At 37.7% G+C, this 22,100-nt stretch overlaps 1 protein-coding gene across 4 annotated transcripts in view; it reads left to right on the top strand.

Moving 5' to 3' along the window:
* Nucleotides 1-22,100, top strand: part of MAGI3 (membrane associated guanylate kinase, WW and PDZ domain containing 3) — a 284,200-nt gene that overhangs the window by 145,426 nt on the left and 116,674 nt on the right. For all 4 annotated transcript variants that reach the window (XM_049765665.1, XM_049765664.1, XM_049765662.1 and 1 more), the window contains exon 2: nt 10,242-10,358. In XM_049765665.1, the coding sequence (XP_049621622.1) occupies nt 10,242-10,358 (117 nt within the window). The remainder of the gene's footprint in view (nt 1-10,241; nt 10,359-22,100) is intronic.

Genomic DNA, 22,100 nt, shown 5'->3' with positions numbered 1-22,100 from the left:
CTCTCTTGAATAAAACAGGCCCTTAGTCCTGTGATGGCGACTTTTAGAGAAATATTGTTCTTTGCAAATATATCCTACACAGAAATATTTTATTTATTTAAGCAAATAAAAACTGTACCCTATAATTTAAAAAGTATGCAGTAGGATATAAGTTTTATTGATATGTACTTGTAATATAATAAAGCTAATTAAGTGAGGAATTAATGTTGACTCTTGCTTAAAAGAAGCAGGTTATTAGGCTTTTTAGGAATGGAGGGTTTATTTTTTCAGATGGAAAGACTAATTAAACCCAAGAAAATTTTTTCAATTGAACCTATTGTTTTTATTACTGTAAATGCATGTAAGTGAATAAAAAGCAAAGGAAAAAAGGAAAGAAAAGAGACAGAAAAGGAGAAAGGAAGAAAAGCAAAGAGAAAAACCACTTTAGGGACTAAAGGGCAAGATATCAGGCATGGAGCTGACCTTTTACATATCAGCAATGTAGAACCCAAGGCAGGAGATGAAATCTAACCCTTGTTGCTGATGTCTATTTCTAGAAACAAAAAGAAAATGGAATGTCTCATTTTAGTATGTACTATTGTCATAATTTGAAATATTGACCTCTGGCAGGGAAAGGTAAATAACTGAGTATTCTATTTTTCATGCAGAGTTTTAAAAAGCTAAACTCAGAAATAGAATATGGTACCAGCTCCTGGGGGGATGAGGGAAATTGGGGGCAAAGATGTTGGTTTGGGCTAGAGAAATAGTCCTGGGCTTAATGCACTTGCCTTTTACACAGCTGACTCCAGTTTGGTCCCTGGCACCACATATAGCCCCTCCCCCCCAAGTGTTCACAGAAGTGATCACTAAGTATAGAGCCAGAAGTAAATCCTGAGCACTGGGTGGAACCCCCTTTTCCCCAAAAAAAGATAAAAACTTTCATGTATAAGATGAATGAGTTCTAACAATCTAATGTACAGCTTGGTGTCTATAATTAACTGTACTGTATTAAATACTTGAAAGCAGTTTTAAAAAGTAGATTGTAAATCACCACCCACACACAAAAATGGTAATTATGTGAGGGAATGGATGATGTTATACGAAACATACTGTGGCTGGCATCTTACAATATCAAGTCACCCCATGTTAGACCTTCAGTCTCCACATGCTAGCTATCAGTAAAGTCTCTGTAAGTACAGAGGAGGATGTTTGGGGGGGGAATGAATACGAACTAATAGCAGGATGATATCTATGATGGGTGAAGGGTGCAGAGTTCTACAGGAAGACTTCAGTCTGGTGTTTTTTCAGAAGATAACTTTGAGATGATTAAGAATGGATTACTTGGGCGGAGAGATAGCATGGTAGGTAAGGCGTTTGCCTTTCATGCAGGAGGTCATCGGTTCGAATCCCGGCGTCCATATGGTCCCCCGTGCCTGCCAGGAGCAATTTCTGAGCATGGAGCCAGGAATAACCCCTGAGCACTGGCGGGTGTGACCCAAGAAAACCACAAAAAAAAAAAAAAAAAAAAAAAAAAAAAAAAAACCTTAAAAAAAAAAAAAGAATGGATTACTTTTAAAACCTGAAATGGCTCAAGATTCCAGATGTAATAATGCTTGTAAGATTTTATATTGAGTAAGAATGTGATGATATAAATTGCTTTTAAAAATCATTAAGCTCAGGATGGAGAGATAGTGAAGGGGTTAAAATGTTTGCCTTATATTCTGTTGACCCCAGTTCAGTCCCCAGCATGGTCTTCTGAATACCATCAGGTGTGGTCCAATCCCTCCCATTCCCTAATGATTAAGTTTCTATTTGCCTCTGATGAGAGTGGCTTAAAGAATTATGCAGATATAGATGGGCCAGAACAATCACGTGCGGCCAACTCAGATTCCATCCTTAACAACCCTGAGCACTGGGAAGAGTAATTCCTGAATACTAAACCAAAAGTAACCTCTGAGCATCACTGGGTGTGGCCCAAAACAGACAAAAGAATTAAACAGATACATGTCTTCCAAGTTTATAACCTTGAGTATTTATTCATATTATAACAAAACATTGTAATGAGATTACATCGGAATGTTGCCATTATGAACTGTAGAGATGACCAGTAAGAGAGTAATACATTCATAGTTGGCTTAGCTTATAGCTATTATCAGTGGCTTTGGAGTCACACCTGAGTTAAGTAATGTTCTTTTAGATTATTGTTAAAAGTTGTACTCTAGCTCTCTGGCTCCCTGGAACTCTTCAGCTTGTGTCAGTTCTTTTACATTCTAAGAGAACCAGCTTTATATGTAAAGTAATATGTATAATATTATAGTACTTAAAAAATAAATTCTGATCTCTCACTTCTTTCTTATACCAGAATAAACAGAAACAATTGTTGGCAGGATTTTTCCTACTCTGTAGTTGTTATCTCCAATAGATTAGAATGGAAAATTTAGCCTTATTTTATATTTCTGAATAGCAGCATGACATTTTTGTGAAAGGGTCAGAGAGATAGCACAGCAGTAGGGCATTTGCCTTGCACCGCTGCGGGACCCCCAGAATGGACTGACCCCAGGTCAGTTCCCAGCATCCCATTGGTCCCCTGAGCCTGCCAGGAGCAATTTCTGAGTCAGAGCCAGAAATAACCCCCTAAGTGCCTCCACTAGATGTGGTCCCAAAACAAAAAACAAAACAAACAAAAAGTAATAGTAGGTCTTGAGAGGTAGTACAGCAGGTAAGACACTTGCTTAAAGTAATGAAGAAATGTGAGGACCTCGGCATATAAAATAGAAATTTATAAAGATTTTAAATGAATATTGTCTTCTAAATTTTACATATTTGAGGATGGAAGAGAGTCAAATGAATAACTGAAAATGGAAACATCAAGTGGATTCACTCATTCTGCATGCCTAGCTACTGAAATCAAATCTGTAAAACACTGCTTGACCTTGATCTTTAGCTGACTAAGTTTTATGTATAACAAACTGTCCAGCTTATATTTGATTAGCATTCATTCCGTAGGATATATTTAATTATAAAATGTATAGTTTTGACTAGACATGTCTGATCAAATATCACTTTCCCTTTCTAATCCATTGAGGTAGACCAATTATACAATGTAGGAATCCCCATAATCTTTTCTGTTCATCTGGAAATAAGATGCGAGGGATAAGAAGAAAGAAGAAATAGAGAGATATAGATCACTGAAACTATTATGTTAGAATTATTAGATATGTTAAAACACATTAATTTACATTTTTTCTTATCATGAAAACCTTTGAGGTAGGTGAAATTATTATTTCTGGTTTATAGGTAAGGAGCCGAAGGTATAGAAAAGTTAACTATCTTGGACCAAAGATCTGTCAAAATAAGTAGGTGATCTTAAACAACATACTACTGGTCAGTTTGTGCTTGGGTCAATTGTGGTCTGATAGGTTTTATTTTATGAGACCACCCCCCCAGAACCAAGGAGCCAGATTAGAGATAAAGCTTGTATCTTTCCCAACATTTTAATGGCACTTTCTCATAGTGTCCTGGAGCGCAGGAGGTGGAAGAAAGAGTTCAAATGTGCTACTATTCTAATAGGAAGAAACTTGTTAGTGTCATGAGTGACATGACCATTGACATGGTTATATTGAGCGATTTATAGGGAAAGTCATCAGACTTTCATCACCGTTAGGAAGAGCTCTAAAGCATATTTTTTTAAAGTCATATAGCATCTGTAGGTTTGGCTCCAAAACTGAAGACTTCTAAAAGAAAGGTTAATGGGAAGTTATTAGAATGTTGTGAGCAACTCCTTTCTTTCTTCTTTCTTTCTTTCTTCTTTCTTTTTTTTCTTTCTTTCTTTCTTTCTTTCTTTCTTTCTTTCTTTCTTTCTTTCTTTCTTTCTTCTTTCTTTCTTTCTTTCTTTCTTTCTTTCTTTCTTTCTTTCTTTCTTCTTTCTTTCTCTTTCTTTCTTTCTTTCTTTCTTTCTTTCTTTCTTTCTTTCTTTCTTCTTTCTTTCTTTCTTTTTCTTTCTTTCTTTCTTTCTTTCTTTCTTTCTTTCTTCTTTCTTTGTTTCTTTCTTTCTTTTCTTTCTTTCTTTCTTTCTTTCTTTCTTTCTTTCTTTCTCTTCTCTCCTTCCTTCCTTCCTTCCTTCCTTCCTTCCTTCCTCCTTCCTTCCTTCCTTCCTTCCTTCCTTCCTTCCTCCTTCCTCCTCCCTCCCTCCCTCCCTCCCTCCCTCTCTTCTCTTTCTTTCTTTCTTTCTTTCTTTCTTTTTCTTTCTTTCTTCTTTCTTTCTTTCTTTCTTTCTTTCTTTCTTTCTTTCTTTCTCTTTCTTTTCTTTTCTTTTCTTTCTTTTCTTTCTTTCTTTCTTTCTTTCCTTTCTTCTTTCTTTTCTTCCTTCTTTCTTCTTTCTTTCTTTTCTTTCTTTCTTTTCTTCTTTCTTTTCTTCTTTCTTTTCTTTCTTTTCTTTCTTTCTTTCTTTCTTTCTTTCTTCTTTGTCTCTCTCGCCTTCTTCCTTCCTTCCTTCCTTCCTTCCTTCCTTCCTTCCTTCCTTCCTTCCTTCCTTCCTTCCTTCCTTCCTTCCCCTCCCTCCCCCTCCCTCCCTCCCTCCCTCCCTCCCTCCCTCCCTCCCTCCTTCTGTGACTTCTGGCTATGTGCTCAGAAATTGCTCTTGGCTTGAGGGACCATATAGGATGCCAGGGATTGAACCTAGGTCCGTCCTGGGTCAGCCACGTGCAAGGCAAACGCCCTACCCTGCTGGTTATTTATTCAGCCCCAGAAGCTCAAATTTTTAAAAGATGTGATTGGTGGATAGATCGTCGTGAGTATAATCACATTCTACTATGTGAAGTTTAAATAGATAAGTAGACTATAAGAAATAAACATTTAAGGAACAGGACTGTGGCTTGAGTGATAAGATCACATACTGTTCAAGGCAGATGAGGTAGAGAAGAGAGGAAAAAAAGAAAATTTTATTTTCTGTAAGGCAGAGTTTATTAAGAACTGAAAAGAGAGCACAGAGTTTTTAAGATTGTTTGGAACAGGAGACATGAGAAGGAAAAGATAGATTTACTCTTAGAAACTGTTATTAACATACCTATTTATAGCAGAAATCAGATCTCTGCTATTCTTACTTTGTTTCCATAATCCTGAGCTAACAAATACTTTTCAACAATAAATGGTAAAATTACCCAAAATGGAGAAGTTAAAGTTTTAAAACAATGAGAAGATAGTAAGAGTATTCTTTATTTTCAGTGACTTGATGGGACTCTCAGATATGATTTCTGGATTACTGCCAGTATTCTTTGTGAAACCATGCAACATGTGGAAAGTACCAAGTGACTAAAGAGATGTATGTCCCAGTTTCCAAAAAGAAAATGTAGATTCTGAGAACTGAAGGCCTCAACTTCCTCAAATATAATTTATAGCAATATGGAAGAGAACATAAAAAGACTATTCTAAGTATTTAGGAAGGGCAAATCAATGTGAATCTGTAAGAATAATTTATACCAAATTGACCTTATTAAATTATTTTATTCTCTTTTATAATTACTACTAGATTAGAAAATAGTAAAAACATGTTGTATCTTGACTTTAGCAAATTGTTGAAGTCTCCAAGGCCACTTTTTTTTGAAGAGACAGTCAGATACTGGCAATTAAATTAATCACTACTTGCATGGTCACATCTATGCCATAAGATTATTTATCATCTAAATAATAACCAGTTACTTGATACACTGATTCCTTAAAGAGAACTATTAGGAAATATTATTTATATATTTCCAGAAAGTATGGATTTGTGATTATGAGTTCTTTAGGCTAAGGATTTATATGTTCAAACTTGAGTGCTAGGACAACATACATGATTGAAATTTCAGCTAAGGACTTTTTTCCATCTAAGCTTTATGTATACAATATTATAGACTTACTTCACCAGACTTATTAGAAGTTAGTCACTCAGAAGTCAAAGAATAATCTTAATAGTTATAGTCATAAAAGTGTCCCTCATTTTCCTTGCCCATGTTCCTTTGAACATTGTATCTAGATTCCCACTAGAGCTAGAAGATGAAAAGAGTATAATTCTAGCTTTTATGATTATAGGTGTTTTTCTTAAAACTAGCTCAACTTTAATTCTCTGAACTTTGAGATCTTATTGGCCATTGAGTCAGAATACCTTTTTTTAAAATAAATAAATAAATAAATAAATAAATAAATAAATAAATAAATAAATAAAAAGAAAGATCTCCTCATGCTGTTACTTATGACCTGTGGTCTTTTTGTTTTTGTTTTTTTAGGTCATACCTGGTGACATTCAGGGGTTACTCCTGACTATGCATTCAGAAATCACTCCTGGTTATTATTATTGTTATGAACCTTGTCTTTGATTACATTTAATTTAATATTATTTGTTTTGTTTTGGACCATTTCTGACAGTGCTTAGGGTTTATTCTTAGCTCTGTGTTGGGAGGACTGTGTAGTGCCAGAAGTCAACCCCAAGATTTCTGCATGCAGACATGTGCTCAGCCCATTGAGCTAGCTCTCTGGCCCCAAATGGCTGTTTTTATAGATAAAAATACAACCTGGGTTCTCCCCATTTTATAGTTCTATGCTCTGACTTCTGTGCTCAGGAATCTTTCTTGGTGGGTTTACCAAATTATAAAACACAAAAGAGGAAAAAAATTGAGTTTTAAAAAAGCATTGATTAGTATTTGGGGGGGGGTTGTTGGTTTTTTTTTTTTTTGTTTTTGGGGGGCCACACCCATTTGATGCTCAGGGGTTACTCCTGGCTAAGCGCTCAGAAATTGCCCCTGGCTTGGGGGGACCATATGGGACACCGGGGGATCGAACCACAATCCTTTCCTTGACTAGCACTTGCAAGGCAGACACCTTACCTCTAGCGCCACCTCTCCGGCCCCAGGTTTTTGGGTCACAACCGTCACTGCTCAGGGTTACTCCTGGCTCTACACTCAGAAATTGCTCCTGGCAGGCTCCAGGGACCATATGGGATGCCAGGATTCGAACCATTGTCCTTCTGCATGCAAGGCAAACACCTTGCCTCCATGCTATCTCTTCAGCCCACTGATTAGTATTTCTTTTGCTATTATCTTTATTCCAACTAAATTTGTTTCTGAAAACATAGTTGATAGCAGGTTGGTAGGTATTGGAACCTATGTTATATTTCAGATGGGGGGAAAATAATGGTACAGTCTCTATATCTTTAAAAACCAAGCAAATCTTTTTAGATGCTACTAAAACATTTTAAACACCTACATAGCAACTCACCAAAGTTTTTGTTTTTGAAAAAATGTTGAGGCATGTCTTACCTAATTCTAAAGTACTTATTCAGGACTGGGGAGATACCTCAAAGAACTAGTATGCGTGTTTTACATGAGACAGCACTGGCTTCAATCCCTAGCACTTAGATGTTTCCCTGAGCATTGCTAGGAGCAATTTCTCAGCCTCCTGAACAACTGTTGGTGTCGCCCCCTAAAAAACAAAATTTAATTTGATAATTGAATATAGTTTTTAATATTCTTTTGTTCAGTAAGAAATAAGAATAGCCATTGTGGAGCATGAGCCCAATTTTTATTCTGCCAAAGAATGAATATTGTATTACAAATGAAAAAGATGAAAAAATTCATTAAAATTGGACAGGTCAGTAAGACTTTTTGTAAGTAGCAGTCTTTGAGCCTAGGGATTTTTCTATGTTGTCCTTATAAATAGCTTTCAGGTTTTCTTTGAACACACTATTTCCTTCCCTTCTATTTCTGGCAAGGCAAAAGATACTCTTTGAACTGTATTTGTTAGTTTATGGTATGAATGTTATCTCTAAACTTAAAACGTGCTCTAATTTCTTGCTTGTATTAGTATGCCATATAATTGTGTTTATACATGAGAAAAGACCAACAGAGAGGGGGTTAGAAAGGGCTCACATTGTGGAATAACAAAGGAATGAACTGATCTAAGGTAACTTTATGATTTATCTATCTGTTAAGACACTGCTGCTCCAAAATGAAAGCAGAGTAACTATTTCTTATTCAGTAAGACTGTCCATTTTGTCTTAGCATTGCTCTTTGCCAGTTGTCTGAAGTCTTGTCTAATCAACAGAGTTTGAATTGCTCTGGTTTTCATTTCAAGTTCAGCCTTTGCTAAAAATGTATTGCAGTCATATCTCTGCCAACCCCATATTTTTCTCTCTTAATAGCTATTGAAGGACCTTAATAATTCTTTTTAACTTCCATCTGCCCCCTTCAATCACCCACAATCTTTCACTCTCTTATCGATTTCCATTGAAATGTTGGAACCAAACACCTGAATAGAAAATACCTTTTCAGTCTAAGGTTAGGAAGAGACGCTCAGGAGTGCTTTAGATGGCTTATTTTATCTGTTCGGGTGAGGAGGAGGAGGATTTGAGCTGGAACAGAATGAATGTGTTTGGGACAGAGACTGATAGAAAGTATTAGAATATTCAGAACTTTCAAGACCTGTATAGAAGTTTGGATTTTATTCCAAATGCAGTTACAAATGATTGGATGACTCTAAACAGAGAAATGATGGATGCTGATTTGATAGATGCTTTGAATCGCGGGGTGGGTAGGAGAGGCAAGGTTGGTTGCCAGTAGGTGGTCCTCATAGGCTACTCCTGATTCTGTTCAGGGATTCTCTACAGTACTGAAGACAATGTGTTGCTGGGAATCAGGGTTGGCCACAAGTCAGGCAAGCATTTTAACTCTACACTATCTCTCTAGCTCTGATTTCTGTTTTAAATCTAACTCTGGGCTTGAGTAAGATAGTTGAAAAGGTTGCAGTGTATGCTGTACATATGGCAGCCCTGTGGGATATTTGATCCCCAGTATCAGCACTGAGTACAACTCCCAATCTTACCCTACTTTTTCTGTGTATAGGGAGAGCAGGGCAAAGATGAGGATGCAGAGAGATGACTACAAAATTATCTCAGCATTCTAGATGAGAGTGACTTAGAGTTGGTGGTGATAGAAATGGAGAGAAATACTTAATAGAGGACATGTTTTAGAAACAGAATTGGCCAATGAATTGGAACTAGGAGATAAAAAGAAAAGGAGAAACCAAGGATAATTTCTAGCATTGGGGTTTGTTCTGTTGTGGTTTGGGTGCTGTTGTTTTTGAGATAGAGAAAACAAGAGAAGAAAACAGTGAGGGTGGGTTGGAGACTCTGGGCTGTCTGAAATTTGAGTGGTATTTTTTGACTTCCAAATATATCTGCGATATATATAGATGAAGTTAATGAGTTTGGAGCTTGGTGGCAATTGACTAGAGAAAGAAACATAAGCATTGGGAAGGTATCAATATACTGATGGTACTTAGAACTATGGGATTGAATAAGTTACGTTGGGTAACTAAACTGTCGAATTTTCTCACCCATTTTCTCTCCTCTCACCTACCTGGTAAATATATGTCTGGTAAATAAATGTTTATATATTGCAAGTCTATCAACACAGATTTTGGTTTTGTTTTCAGGGCCGCACCCACCGGATCTCAGAGCTTCTGGTTCTGTGCTTAGGGATCATACGTAGTATCAGAGATTGAACCAAAATTGGCTGCATGCAGGACAAACATCTTACTCCCCTGTACTGTCTGTCTGACTCCTGCTGCAGGTTTAATGGCAGTTTCCTTTGCCCCCCCAAAAAAGGGTGTGATCATTATGTGAAGCTTTTATTTATTTATTTATTTATTTATTTATTTATTTATTTATTTATTTATTTATTTATGTTTTGGGGGTCGCATCTGGTGGCACCCAGGGGCCACTTCTGGCTCTGTGCTCAGAAATCGCTCCTGGCAGGTGCGGTAGACCATATGGGATGCTGGGATTCAAACCACCTTCCATCCTGGATCAGTTGCGCGCAAGGCAAACACCTACCACTGTGCCATCTCTCTGGCCCCTTATGTGAAGCTTTTGGAAAAAAAAATTGTGCCAGGGACTGTGAGCTGCATAGCTGATAGGGTGTTTATCTTGCATACAGCCTATCCAGATTTGATCCCTGGTACTCCATATGGTCCCTGAGCTTATCAGAAGCCCTGAGCAGCGGTAGGTGTGCCCCCAAATTATGCCAGTATTACTTAAAAACAGGGTGGTGACAATGATTATAAACTAAAATGCAGTAGTTTAATTATACTACTTGTAGTAATTCAATATAACCTAGTTTTTTAAAGATAGTCTAATTTTTTTTTCTCTTTATAGCTAAATTGTTTAAGATATGCAATCACAGTATATTTAATTGCTAATCTAATAATATCTCCTGTGGGTTTTTTTGTAGGTAAAGTCATCAATAAAGATTTACGGCATTACTTGAGCCTTCAGTTTCAGAAAGGATCAATTGACCACAAACTGCAGCAGGTGATCAGAGATAATCTCTACTTGAGAACCATTCCCTGTAAGTATAAGGTATAATGGCAGAAATGTCCTTATTTCATTGGACACCTAGAAATAATGGAGACTATCTCATGAGTTATTTAACTAGGCACTAATGTGAAGCAATAGTTGGATAATATTAATTTTGCATAATGTTCAATTTAACACGGCTTAATACTTTCTAGATAGCTTCATAAATAGTTATCTCTCAGCACTGCCTTTAACCTCACCCTTTTTTTCTTGAACTACTTTTTTTTCAGTGGAGAGGCTCCTAAGCAATGTTTAGGAGCCCTGAAACCAGTGTAGTGGTTCAGTATGAGGGTCAGTGGATTTGTGTCATCAGTAATTATCCCAGCCACCCAGCATTGCTCAAAGACCTCCACGGCTGCATACGCTGATGTGATAATCGGGGTATAATATACTGTTGGCAGTGGAACCAGGGTTGGCTACATGCATAGCATTCACTGCACTTCTTGTATTCTCTTTTAAACAACAGATAGCATTATGTAGAGGTAAAGAGTTACCTAAAAAGTGACTTCAAAATCCTGCTTCTAGCATCTTATTAGTAGCTAGCTTCATGTAGGCAAGTTGATCTCATCTCCACATAGGAAATGAGATGAACAAGATTTACTTCATGTAGTATTAGTTATTAGTATTAAAATACTAATCACTTCATGTTATTAGTATTAAAATGGGAATGTGGATATAAACCAATGGTTTAAGCAGTTTTGGCTGCTCCCAGCAGCCCAACTGTCTCCCACATCTCTAGCCCTTGTCTCTTCTGTCATCTCTATCATCTCTGGCTCTTGTCTTATCTGATGCTTGTCAATCATTCACCTGCACTCAGTTTGATGACTAGTTTCACCTTTTTAACAGGTATAAAATAGTTTTTATTTTATTCTTTAGTTTTTTGTTTTGTTTTGGGCCACACCTGGCAGTGCTCAAGGCTCATGCTTGGCTCTGGGCTCAGCGATACTCCTCCTGGTGGACTATGAAAGACCAACCATAGTGGGTTTTGGAGATCAAATCCAGGTTGGCCATGTGCAAGACAATCACCCTTGTTTTATCTCCAGCCCCAATTTCTGGTTTGAAATCTGATTCTTATGTGTTCTTTCCATAAATATTTTTCAGATTTTTATCATTGCAACACTTGCTTTCTTTTCCTTAAATTTGCCTGTCAGATCTTTGCCTATGTTTTTGTTCTCTTTATCCTTCTAAATCTCTTGCTATACAAATAGTGCTGGATGTTACTTAGTAGCCACCGTGCAGCTTTTGTTATATCTGTTTCTAGGATCAGCATTTTTTCCCCTCCATATTGCCATGTTTTCATTTTACTCCCACCTAGTCTTTTTATGTGAAACCTTTCACTATGACTATTTTATTTATGCTTTCTAGGAAAATTTGTATCTTCAGTCTAATGATCCCCTTCATAACTTTATGTAATATTCTATTATCTCATCCTTCTCTTTGTTTTTGTTCCTATTATGAGCTATATTAAAATTATCTCTAGTCATCTCTATTTCTCTTGATGTTATATTGTTTTATTCCCAACAAATACAAAATGTTTTCTTCTTTGTATTTGTACTCTACAAATATAAACACTTATTCTACTTTGCATATGCTTTCCTCATTTCCACTATTTCTTGATTATTGATTTGTGTATTGGTGAAGCAAACTTCCCTTTACAATCATTATTTATCTAATTTTTGTGTGAATACTCAGTGTATCTCTGGATCCATATATTAGTTGTTTCCTCAATAATGTGATTATCTAATACTTTTTCTCTACTTGATTTCCTAGAAAAAACTCACAAACTCATCACAGCAATGGGATTATGCTTTAAAATTATTTAGATGAGGGCCCAGCGCGATAGCACAGCGGTAGGGCATTTGCCTTGCACGCGACTGACCCAGGACAGATGGAGATTCAATCCCAGCATCCCATATGGTCCCCCAAGCCAGGAGCAATTTCTGAGCACATAGCCAGGAGTAACCCCTGAGCATCACCTGGTGTGGCCCAAAGCCAAAAACCAAAAAAAAAAAAAAAAATTAGATGGATAGGAAATCTTTGGCTCATAATTATTTTTCTTGATCTTAATTATACTGATCAGTTCTCAAACTGTCTTCAAGTATATAGCATTACTCTTAAATAGTCTAAAAAATGACCTGATATTCATATGTTCTTATAAGTTGCTTGGTGTTTTGCCTGGATGGGGTATTGGGGTTAGGACTGAGAGTGGGAGCAACAGGCATTTTTTTTTTCATTTCATAGCTCTAAAGATCCTCATTTCCTTCATAAGGTAATTTAAGAGTTGTGAGCTTCTACTTCCCGAGATCTGTCTCCTTGGCTGCTGTCTGCCACTTTTACTTGGATCATCTTTATGTACTTCTGATGTCCGAGTTTTATGGTTTCTACTCAGTGTGAGATTCTTTCCCTAAGGAAACTACAGTTGTTTTCACTTTTTTAATTTGGGGGCAATGCCTAGTATTTTTGAGAGCTACTTGTGGCTTTGTCCTTTGGGTTTGTTCCTGTTGGTGTTCAGGGAGCCATGTAGTTCCAGGCTCTGAGCCTGGGCCTCCTGCATGCAAAGTATATGTTCCAATTCATAGAGCTACTTTGACCCCAATGCATCTGAGTCCCCTTTTTTTTTTTTTTTAATTACTACTATTTTTGTTGTTGTACTCTGTGCAGTGCTTGGAACTGAAACCAGATCTCCTCTGTATGCAAGGCATGTACTTTACCTTTGAATCACATCCCTTGACCCTAGGGGCTCATTTTATTTAATTTTTATTTATAGGGCCCAAAAGACTACTGTATTTTCCGGCCTATAAGACGACTGGATAAGATGACCCCCTAATTTTGCAGTTAAAACATAGGTTTAGGCCTATATTCGCTGTATCAGACAGAACGTTCCTGTGCTGCAACTGTATGTACTACAGTGAGCCAATCACAACAAGCAAAGGTTCAAAGGTTATACTGTAATAGACTTCCTCTCTGACTCTGGCCAATCTGAGCAGGCTTTTGACAGTGTAGATTCGGGTCCAAAACATTGTCTAATTTGCATGCATAAAAAGCCTGCTTGGATTGGCTGAGTCAGGTGGTCTGAGCAGCCTTGCAGTGATTGGTTCCTTATCATAGGCACCTTTTCTGGCAATTCCCTGGTGATGTCAGTTAGTTTCCCCCACTACATGAACCAAACAACACCCCATCCTCGGACCCTAGCACTGAACCATCAACACGGTTAGCTGGGTTTTGCCAGAAGTGGCCCCCAGATCTCCTGAGTACTGTTTGGGAGCCCCCAAGAAAGAGATTTGGAAATTCTGTGGCCTGATTTTTTTTTGTTTGTTTGTTTGTTTCGTTTAGCAGCATATTGAAACATTTTTCGGGATATACTCGGCGTTTAAAACGACTCCTGATTTTCGGTTGACTTTTTTGTTGTTTCAAAAGTTGTCTTACATCCTTATTTTGGTGTAGAGATTGAAGTTGATGTCTCCAATATTTATTTTATTTTATCTTATCTTTCTCTTTCATTTTGCACTCCGGCATGATTTGATTTCAGAACTGAGACTATTGTGTGGTGCTTGTCTTTATTGCTGTAGTGCTCACTGGATATTTAATTTAATATTTCTTTCTGTATTGTTGTGGTGTTTCAATTACCTTTTTCACATCCTCTCTCAAACTGAGGTTGAAGCCTCTAGAAGGATTCCGCCCATTTTCAGCATATTTGACTTCTTTTTTATTTTATTTTTTCTTATTTTGTACCCCAATGTATCGCTTTTCTTTCCTTCTAACAAAACCACATAACTCGATTTATCTAGCTCCACCTCTTAAATAGAGGGGGAAACAAAGGAGGGAACCAGGACCAAACAGATAGATATATGATCACTAAAAGTAAGCTAGACAAAGAGGGGACCACAAAGGGGGAACTGGGATGGGAGAGGACAAATTTGGTGATGGGTATTCCCCTGATTCAGCGTTAATATGTACCTAAAATACTACTGTGAAAGATATGTAAGCCATTCTGATCAAAATAATTTTTAAAAAGTCGTCTTATACGCCAGAAAATACGGTATATTCTTTTGGTTTGTTTGTTTTGCTTTGGGTCAGACCTGGCAGCGCTCAGGGGTGTTACTCCTGGCTCTATGCTCAGAATTGCTCCTGGCACCCTCCGGCGACCATATGGGATGCCGGGATTCAAATCAGTGTTCTTATGCATGCAAGGCAAACACCTTACCTCCATGATATCTCTTCGGCTCCATATAGTCTTTTTTATATCCTAGCAAGATCTTTTAGATTACAAATGGAAATGTTTTAAACTTCCTTAAAAATCTAGATGCAGGGGCCGCAGTGGTGGCGCAGCAGTAGGGTGTTTGCCTTGTACATGATTAACCCAGGGCAGACCTTGTTCGATCCCCCGGCATCCCTATGGTTCCCCAAGCCAGGAGCGATTTCTGAGTGCATAGCCAGGAGTAACCCCTGAGCATCACCGAGTGTGACCCAAAAACAAACAAACGAAAAACCTAGCTGCATTTGTATTTCTGAATTGATTAACATATCAAGCGGTCACACTAGTCATTCAATATTTTTTTTTACCAAGACATACCAAATCTTTTTGGAAAGAAATATAACATTTTATTTTTTTATTTTTTCTTCCTCCTCTTCCTTCTCTTTTCCAACTCTTTCTTTTCTCTTCTCATTTCCTCTTCTCACTCTTCTCAGTAGGTTTCTCAGGGGCTACTTCTGATGATGAACACAGCCCTACTGTGAAGCTAGGCTTGATGGCTTGATGTGTGGGCTAACTATGTGGTGCTGTTTGGGCCCAGTGTTGCTTGGGTTGTGGGGCATTTGTTGCCAGAGATTTTCTAGGCATGCTCTATAGTACTCTGAACTATATCAACTGATCCCAGAAATGTTTCAGCTCAGAAGCAGGGAAAACAGATGAGCTTGGAATACCTGATTTTACCAGAGCATGTGAATGCTTAAAAAGCATGAAGGATAAAAATAATCTTTTTTATTTAAGTCATCTAGGAAAGTTACTCACAGACAAACTATGAGACAATTTGAACAGCAAAATTGATAAAGACTTCTACAGATAGAACATGAGGGGTTGCTAAGAGAAACAAAAAAGATGATAACACATGCCCCCTACACACACACATACAAAGGAATTCTTTGTTTTTCTCAAGTTTCTGCCTAAGAATACTCAAGGGAGAATGTAGTAGCCTGAATTGGGAGAAATCTAGTTCAACTGGGACTGGAGAGATAGCATGGAGGTAAGGCATTTGCCTTTCATGCAGAAGGTCGTTCGTTCGTTCGAATCCCGGCATCCCATATGGTACCCTGTCCCTGCTGGGGGTGATTTCTGAGCAAAGAGCCAGGAGTAAGCCCTGAGCACTGCCAGGTGTGACCCAAAAACAAAAACAAAAACAAAAACAAAAACAAAGGAAAAAAAAAAAAAGAAATCTAGTTCAAGTGACATCTTAGATGTCTGGAATGCGGGATCACATATCTGGAGAGAAGTAGGAGTTTAAATAATCTGCATGTGCCCTCTTGAGGCAGTTGCTGAACACTACCTGAGAATTGACAGAAGACTGAGGAAAGAACTCTCTATGGAACACTAAGGTTAACAATTCCCAGAGTTTAAACACGGCTGGAAGAAATTTGAATTCTATCCAGCCTGAGTGGAGGGATCCCATAGGTTCATGCATTATTATAGGACACAGCGGTCATAGATTAAACTCTATGAAGCCTGTTTTAGCAAAGCTTAATTAAACAAGCCCCTAAGCTATTAAGAAAATATGCATTTGACATAACTTATTAGCATTAAAGGAACGATGAAAGGGAGGAAGGGATGGGGAAGACATAACAACAGAATCTAGACACTAAACAATATTTAAAATGTCCAGAAACTAAATTGAACTTCAAAAATTCACTACCTGGGCTTTACATAAAGAGGCTAGATCTACAAAGAACAGTGAACTTGAAGATATCACAGTATTTAACTAATCAAACTGGAAATGAGAGGGGAAAGACTGAAAAGGTGATTTTTTTTTTTAAAGAAATGTCCTTACTTTGCACTTAACTGACTGAGAGATACCGCATATGGTCTCAAGTTCTAAAAGAAATGGCCCCTAAAAAAGCTTACCACAGAGGACAAGGGGTTGAGGGAAGTGTAGTTAGAACAGAGAAGGGCCCACTAAGACAATGACAGAGAAAAAAAGAAAAGAAAAGAAAAAAAGGGCTAAAGAGACAGTACAGAGATTAAGGTCCTTGCCTTGCACTTGACTAATTTTGGTTTAGTCCCTAGCACTACATGTGGTTTCCCAAGTACCACCAGGAGTGATCCCTAAAAACAAAACCAAGACTAAACGTTCTGAATACTCTCTCTCCCCTTCTCTTTCTCTCTTTTTCTCTTTCTCTTTTTTCTCTTGCTCTCTTTCTTCTCTCTTTCTTCTCTCTCTCTCTCCCTCTCTCCCTCTCCCCCCTCTCTGTTTCTCTTTCTCTTCACACATGCATGCACACACACACGTTTTTGATCACAAAAACCTGAGGAATTTCTTCTTATAGAGCAAACTTGCACTGTAAGAAATATTATACTGACAGAATAGAATGGCAATAAACAATAAACACCCTATAGATCTCTTGGGGATGCACACAGAATACCAAGAAAATTGTGAGGAAATCAACTCCTCTGATTTCAGTAGGTTGTGGTCAGTATTATTTTAATTATCTTCTTGGACTTGAACACAGTGCCAAATTCATTCCAGCAAAAATGGGTGTGTGCAATTGATGACAAGAAATGATATCATAGGACTGGCTCACAATTTGAAGCTCACCACAAAGAGTGGTGAACGTTGTTAGGGAAATAACTACACTAACAACTAGCACGACAATGTTAAAGAATAAGAGAAGTAGAATGCCTGTCATAATACAGGCAGGGGCGGGGGAGGAGGGGAGCTTTGGTGGTGGGAATGTTGCACTGGTGAAGGTGGGTATTCTGTTTATGACTGAAACCCAACTACAAACATGCTTGTAATCATGGTGCTTAAATAAAGATTTATTAAAAAAAAAAAGAAATGACATCATGATTTCATCACAGTATAAGTGTTCCCTCTGAACCCGGGAACTGTGGGAATCAAAAGGTCTGCTGCATGGGATCATTTTGGTAATGATGTTGGTTACAAATCTGGTGTAGGTTGTAGTCTTCTGCATGCAAGCAGTCTAAAGAGAAAAAATGAGACCATAAAGTGAAATATTTTATATTATTGTGAGCTATATAATACAATTTTCCAATACTCTTAAGTCATCTCAGTTTTATATAGGCATTTGTAAGCAGAAAATCTTAAAAGAAGGGACCATTCACATAAAATGTCAACGACTGCTTAAAAATTAAACACATTAAAAAAAAAAAAACAGGGTCTGAAGAGATAGCATGGAGGTAAGGTGTTTTGCCTTGCGTCAGAAGGATGGTGGTTTGAATCCCGGCATCCCATATGGTCCCCATGCCTGCCAGGGGCGATTTCTGAGGGTAGAGCCAGGAGTAACCCCTGAGCACTGCTGAGTGTGACCCAAAAATAAAATTAAAAAAATTAAACACATGTTTAGTATTTGAATTTTTATTCTACAAATGAACTTTCTAGATTGACTCTATTAATAATGTTGATCTTTGGTAACAAGTATTTCTTACAAAGAAAACAAGCTTTCTCATTTTGCATTTCTCAGTAGTCAGTGGTCATTTATATGAACTTGTTTCACTCACACTTGCTTTCTCTCTCTCCCTCTTTTGCTCCCTCTTCTCTTTATCTCTTTCAATCCCCCATGTTCTTCTTCGCTTTCTCTTCTCCTTTACTTCTGATTCTAGACTGGTTTCTGATTTCAAGTGGTTGAGTGCCTTTGCATTCACTTCTCTTGGCATATTTACAAAGCACAGAAGCACATAGAGAGAGCATTGCTGTATGGCATTCAAATATCCTAACAGATTTTCTAACTGCAATATACAGAATCATTTGTCAAAAGTGCCAATTTAAAACTTACTGAGGGGCCAGAGCATACACGGACAGGGGTAGGGTGTTTACTGTGCACACAGTGGCTGACCTGGGTTCAATCCTCAGCATTGTGTATGGTCCTCCAAAACTGCTAGGTAATCTCTGAGCATAGAGCCAGAAGTAACTCCTCAGCATAGCCAGGTATGGGGGAGGGGAAAGGGAACAGGAGGGATGAAATTACTGAGGTACAATTCATAAAATTATGTAATGCATGTAATCTAAATATTGTGTATTTCAAGAAAATCCCACCATACTGGACAGGGCTGAGAATACTATCATAGAACAGCAACTAGATGATAATCTGAGTAGACTGTGACTGCTCTTCTTTTACATTCTATCCTGGTCACAGGAAATGTCAACTTTTAACAGTGATTGTTCTTTGTGATATAGGCTACCTTACTCTCTGTTGTGATCAGTAGATTGCTTCAATCCAGTAATAGTTTCATGACAGATTGCAAGTTTTTATTCTTGCAGGAAAATTAATTTTTCTTGTCACCTAATTTTTTTTGGAATTTAGAAAAGGCAAATTTGCTGAGAAAATTTAAGAAGAAATTCCTATATATAAATACTAATATAAATCAGGTATATGCTTGTATATTGCTAGTGGGAATACAAATAGCATATCTAGTTGGGGGTGTTTTCTTATAACATGAAACATAGATTTAACATATAAGCCAGAGATTTTTCTACCTAAATATTAATATAGATTTATAATATGCTTATCTAAAAACCTCAAAGTTTATATTAGTTTTATTTTTATTTATTTATTTATTTGGCTTTTGGGCCTCACCCAGTGGTGCTCAGGGATTACTCCTGGCTCTGCATACAGAATCGCCCCTGACTGGCTTGGGGAACCATATGGGATGCTGGGATTTGAACCGGTGTCCATCCTGTGTTGGCCGCATGCAAGGCAAATGCTCTGTGCTATTGCTCTGGCCCCAGTAGTTTTATTTTTTTATATTAAAAAAAATCCTTTTGGGGCCAGAGAGATACCATAGCAGTAGGGCATTTGCCTTGCATGCTGAAGGATGGTGGTTCGAATCCCGGCATTCGATATGGTCCCCTGAGCCTGCCAGATGTGATTTCTGAGCATAGAGCCAGGAGTAACCCCTGAACGCTTTAGGGTGTGACCCAAAAACCAAAAAAAATAAATAAATCTTTTTTTTTTTGGGGGGGGGGTCACACCTGGCAATGCTCAGGGTTACTCCTGGCTTTGTGCTCAAAAATTACTCCTGCCTCGGGGGACCACGTGGGATGTCGGGGATTGAACCCACATTCGTCCTGGGTCAGCCACACGTGTAAGGCAAATGCCCTATCATTGTGCTACCACTTCGGCTTCATATTAAAAATCTTAATATAATCAACTGTCCACTGGTGAGGAAGGAATAAACAAATTTTGGTATATCAGTTTAATATAGAACAGCAGGTAGAAGGTATTTGCTTTGCAAGCAGCTAACTTAGTGTGATGTCCCCTGACATCACATATGGTCCCCCAAACTGTACCAGGAGTGATCCCAGAACACAGAGCCAGTAGTTAGCCCTGGGTACTGTTAGATATTGCCACACAGGAAAAGAATAAAGGAAGGAAAGAAGAAAAGAGGGAGGAAAGGGCAGGGGAGAGACAGAGAAAGGAAAGAGAAAAATAATACAAGCTATTACTGGAATCAAATTATTATGTATCTATTATATGAGATTCTATTTAAAGGCAAAACTGTAGCAAGCAAGCCCCTACACAACTATATTTACTCCACAAGGTGGGGACTGGAAAGGGCAGAAAAAAGCATTTTGAGGTGTAAGGGTTCCCAGAACTTATAGACTTGTACTGCTAAAATAGGTAAATTTTGTTATACATAAATTAGATTCAAGTAAAGTGACTGATTATGTTTTATAGCATTGACAAATAGAAAATGAACATTTACCAAAATAACTTCACAGGGGTTGGGCCACCACCCGGTGGTGCTCAGCGTTTACTCCTGACTCTGCTCAGAAATCATTCCTGGCAGACTTGGGACCATATAGGATGCTGGGGATCAAGACCATTCTGGGTGGCTGCCTGCAAAGCAAACACCCTACTGCTGTGCTATCACTCTAGATCTTATATAAATTTTATAATAGAAAAAATATTTGAAATATCTATAATCAGTCTCTAAAGTGGTATAACACTACTCTGGTAAAATTAAGGTACATTAAATAATCTATAAGCACATTATTGATTCATAGATTAAAAACTAAATCTGGTATAGATACAAGTTCTCTTCAAATATATTTAGATTTAATCTAACGTCATGAAAATTACAGTAGTGTTAGCCAGATTCTAGAATTTATATGAAAAAGGTCTGATTAAAAGAAAGCAAGCAGGGAGTATTTGTTGGACTGTAGCACTGGCGTAATTGTGCAGGAATAGTCAGTGTCTGGAAAGATGTCATACAAAGTTCAGTACCAGCCAGCCAGTCTCACCTGGATGTTTCTAAATAATACTCCAATCACTGAAGTGCGTTGGCACATAAAAAGGAAAAAATAATTGACTTTTCAATAAATCTTCTTGAGTAGCCATTTGGATAAAATAGAAATTGAACCATTACTTCCTATTAGGCAAAAGGGAAAAAGTCTATTTTAGTGTAGGTGTGAAAGACAATGCTATAATGCTTTAAGAAAAAGGATAGAATAGCTCTGTGACCTCCCTTAATGAAACAGGGGGAAAATAACTATAAAGGTAAGCATTGACACATTTTTAGTACAGTAAAATGAAGAACTTCTATTACATGAAAATCATTAAAATTATAGAAACAATGTCATATTTCTTTTATTAAATTACTTTATTTAAACATAGTGCTTTACAAGGTTTTTTTCCCCACACTTACAAAGTACCACATCATGTCCATCAGCACCATGCGATAGAACATTTTCCTCACCTGAGTTCCTCTGTACCATCCCTTAATTCTGTTGTCAGAGACTAAAATTTTACATATTAGTTTTACATATTAGTGGTTTTCTTTTTTTTATAACTTTTATTTAAACACCATGATTGTAACGTTGTCCAAAATTGAGTTTTAGTCTTACAATGTATATCCCCCTCACCCATGAACATTTCTTACCACCAATGTCCTTGTTTCCCTCCCTCCCACCCCCTGCCTGCCTCTGAAGCAGACAACCTGCCCCCACTTTCTCTCTCTCTTCCTTTTTTTTTTCCTTTTTAGAAACTGTGGTTTGCACTATTGTTAATGAAGGTACATTAAGAATTAAGATACATATCACTTTTATATCCATCCAGTACCTAGTTATTGTTCTGACTGGAACTTCAGTTCCATTTATCAACTGTCACAGTAGTTCATTCTTTTTTTTTTTTTTTTTTTTGGTTTTTGAGGCCACACCCATTTGACGCTCAGGGGGTTACTCCTGGCTATGCGCTCAGAAATCTCTCCTGGCTTGGGGGACCATATGGGACGCGGGGGTCGATCGAACTGTGTTCCGTCCTATGCTAGCGCATTGTAAGGCAGACACCCTTACCTCTAGCGCCACCTTCCCAGCCCCAGTAGTTCATTCTTTGCCCCTAACTTCACTGCTCAATATTTGTGGTAAGTTTCCTATCATGGATTGGTCTTCCTGGTCCTCCTTTCTATTATTTCTGGGTAATTATTAACATATTAGGTTCTATTTTCCTTATATCCCATAAATGAGTGAGATTATTATGTCTGCTCCTCTCCCACTGACTCATTCAA

Source organism: Suncus etruscus, chromosome 19 (assembly GCF_024139225.1).
Source record: "Suncus etruscus isolate mSunEtr1 chromosome 19, mSunEtr1.pri.cur, whole genome shotgun sequence".
NCBI classification, from domain to species: Eukaryota; Metazoa; Chordata; class Mammalia; order Eulipotyphla; family Soricidae; genus Suncus; species Suncus etruscus.
The sequence above is the reverse complement of the archived record's forward strand: the minus strand, read 5'-3'. Positions and strand labels throughout refer to the sequence as shown.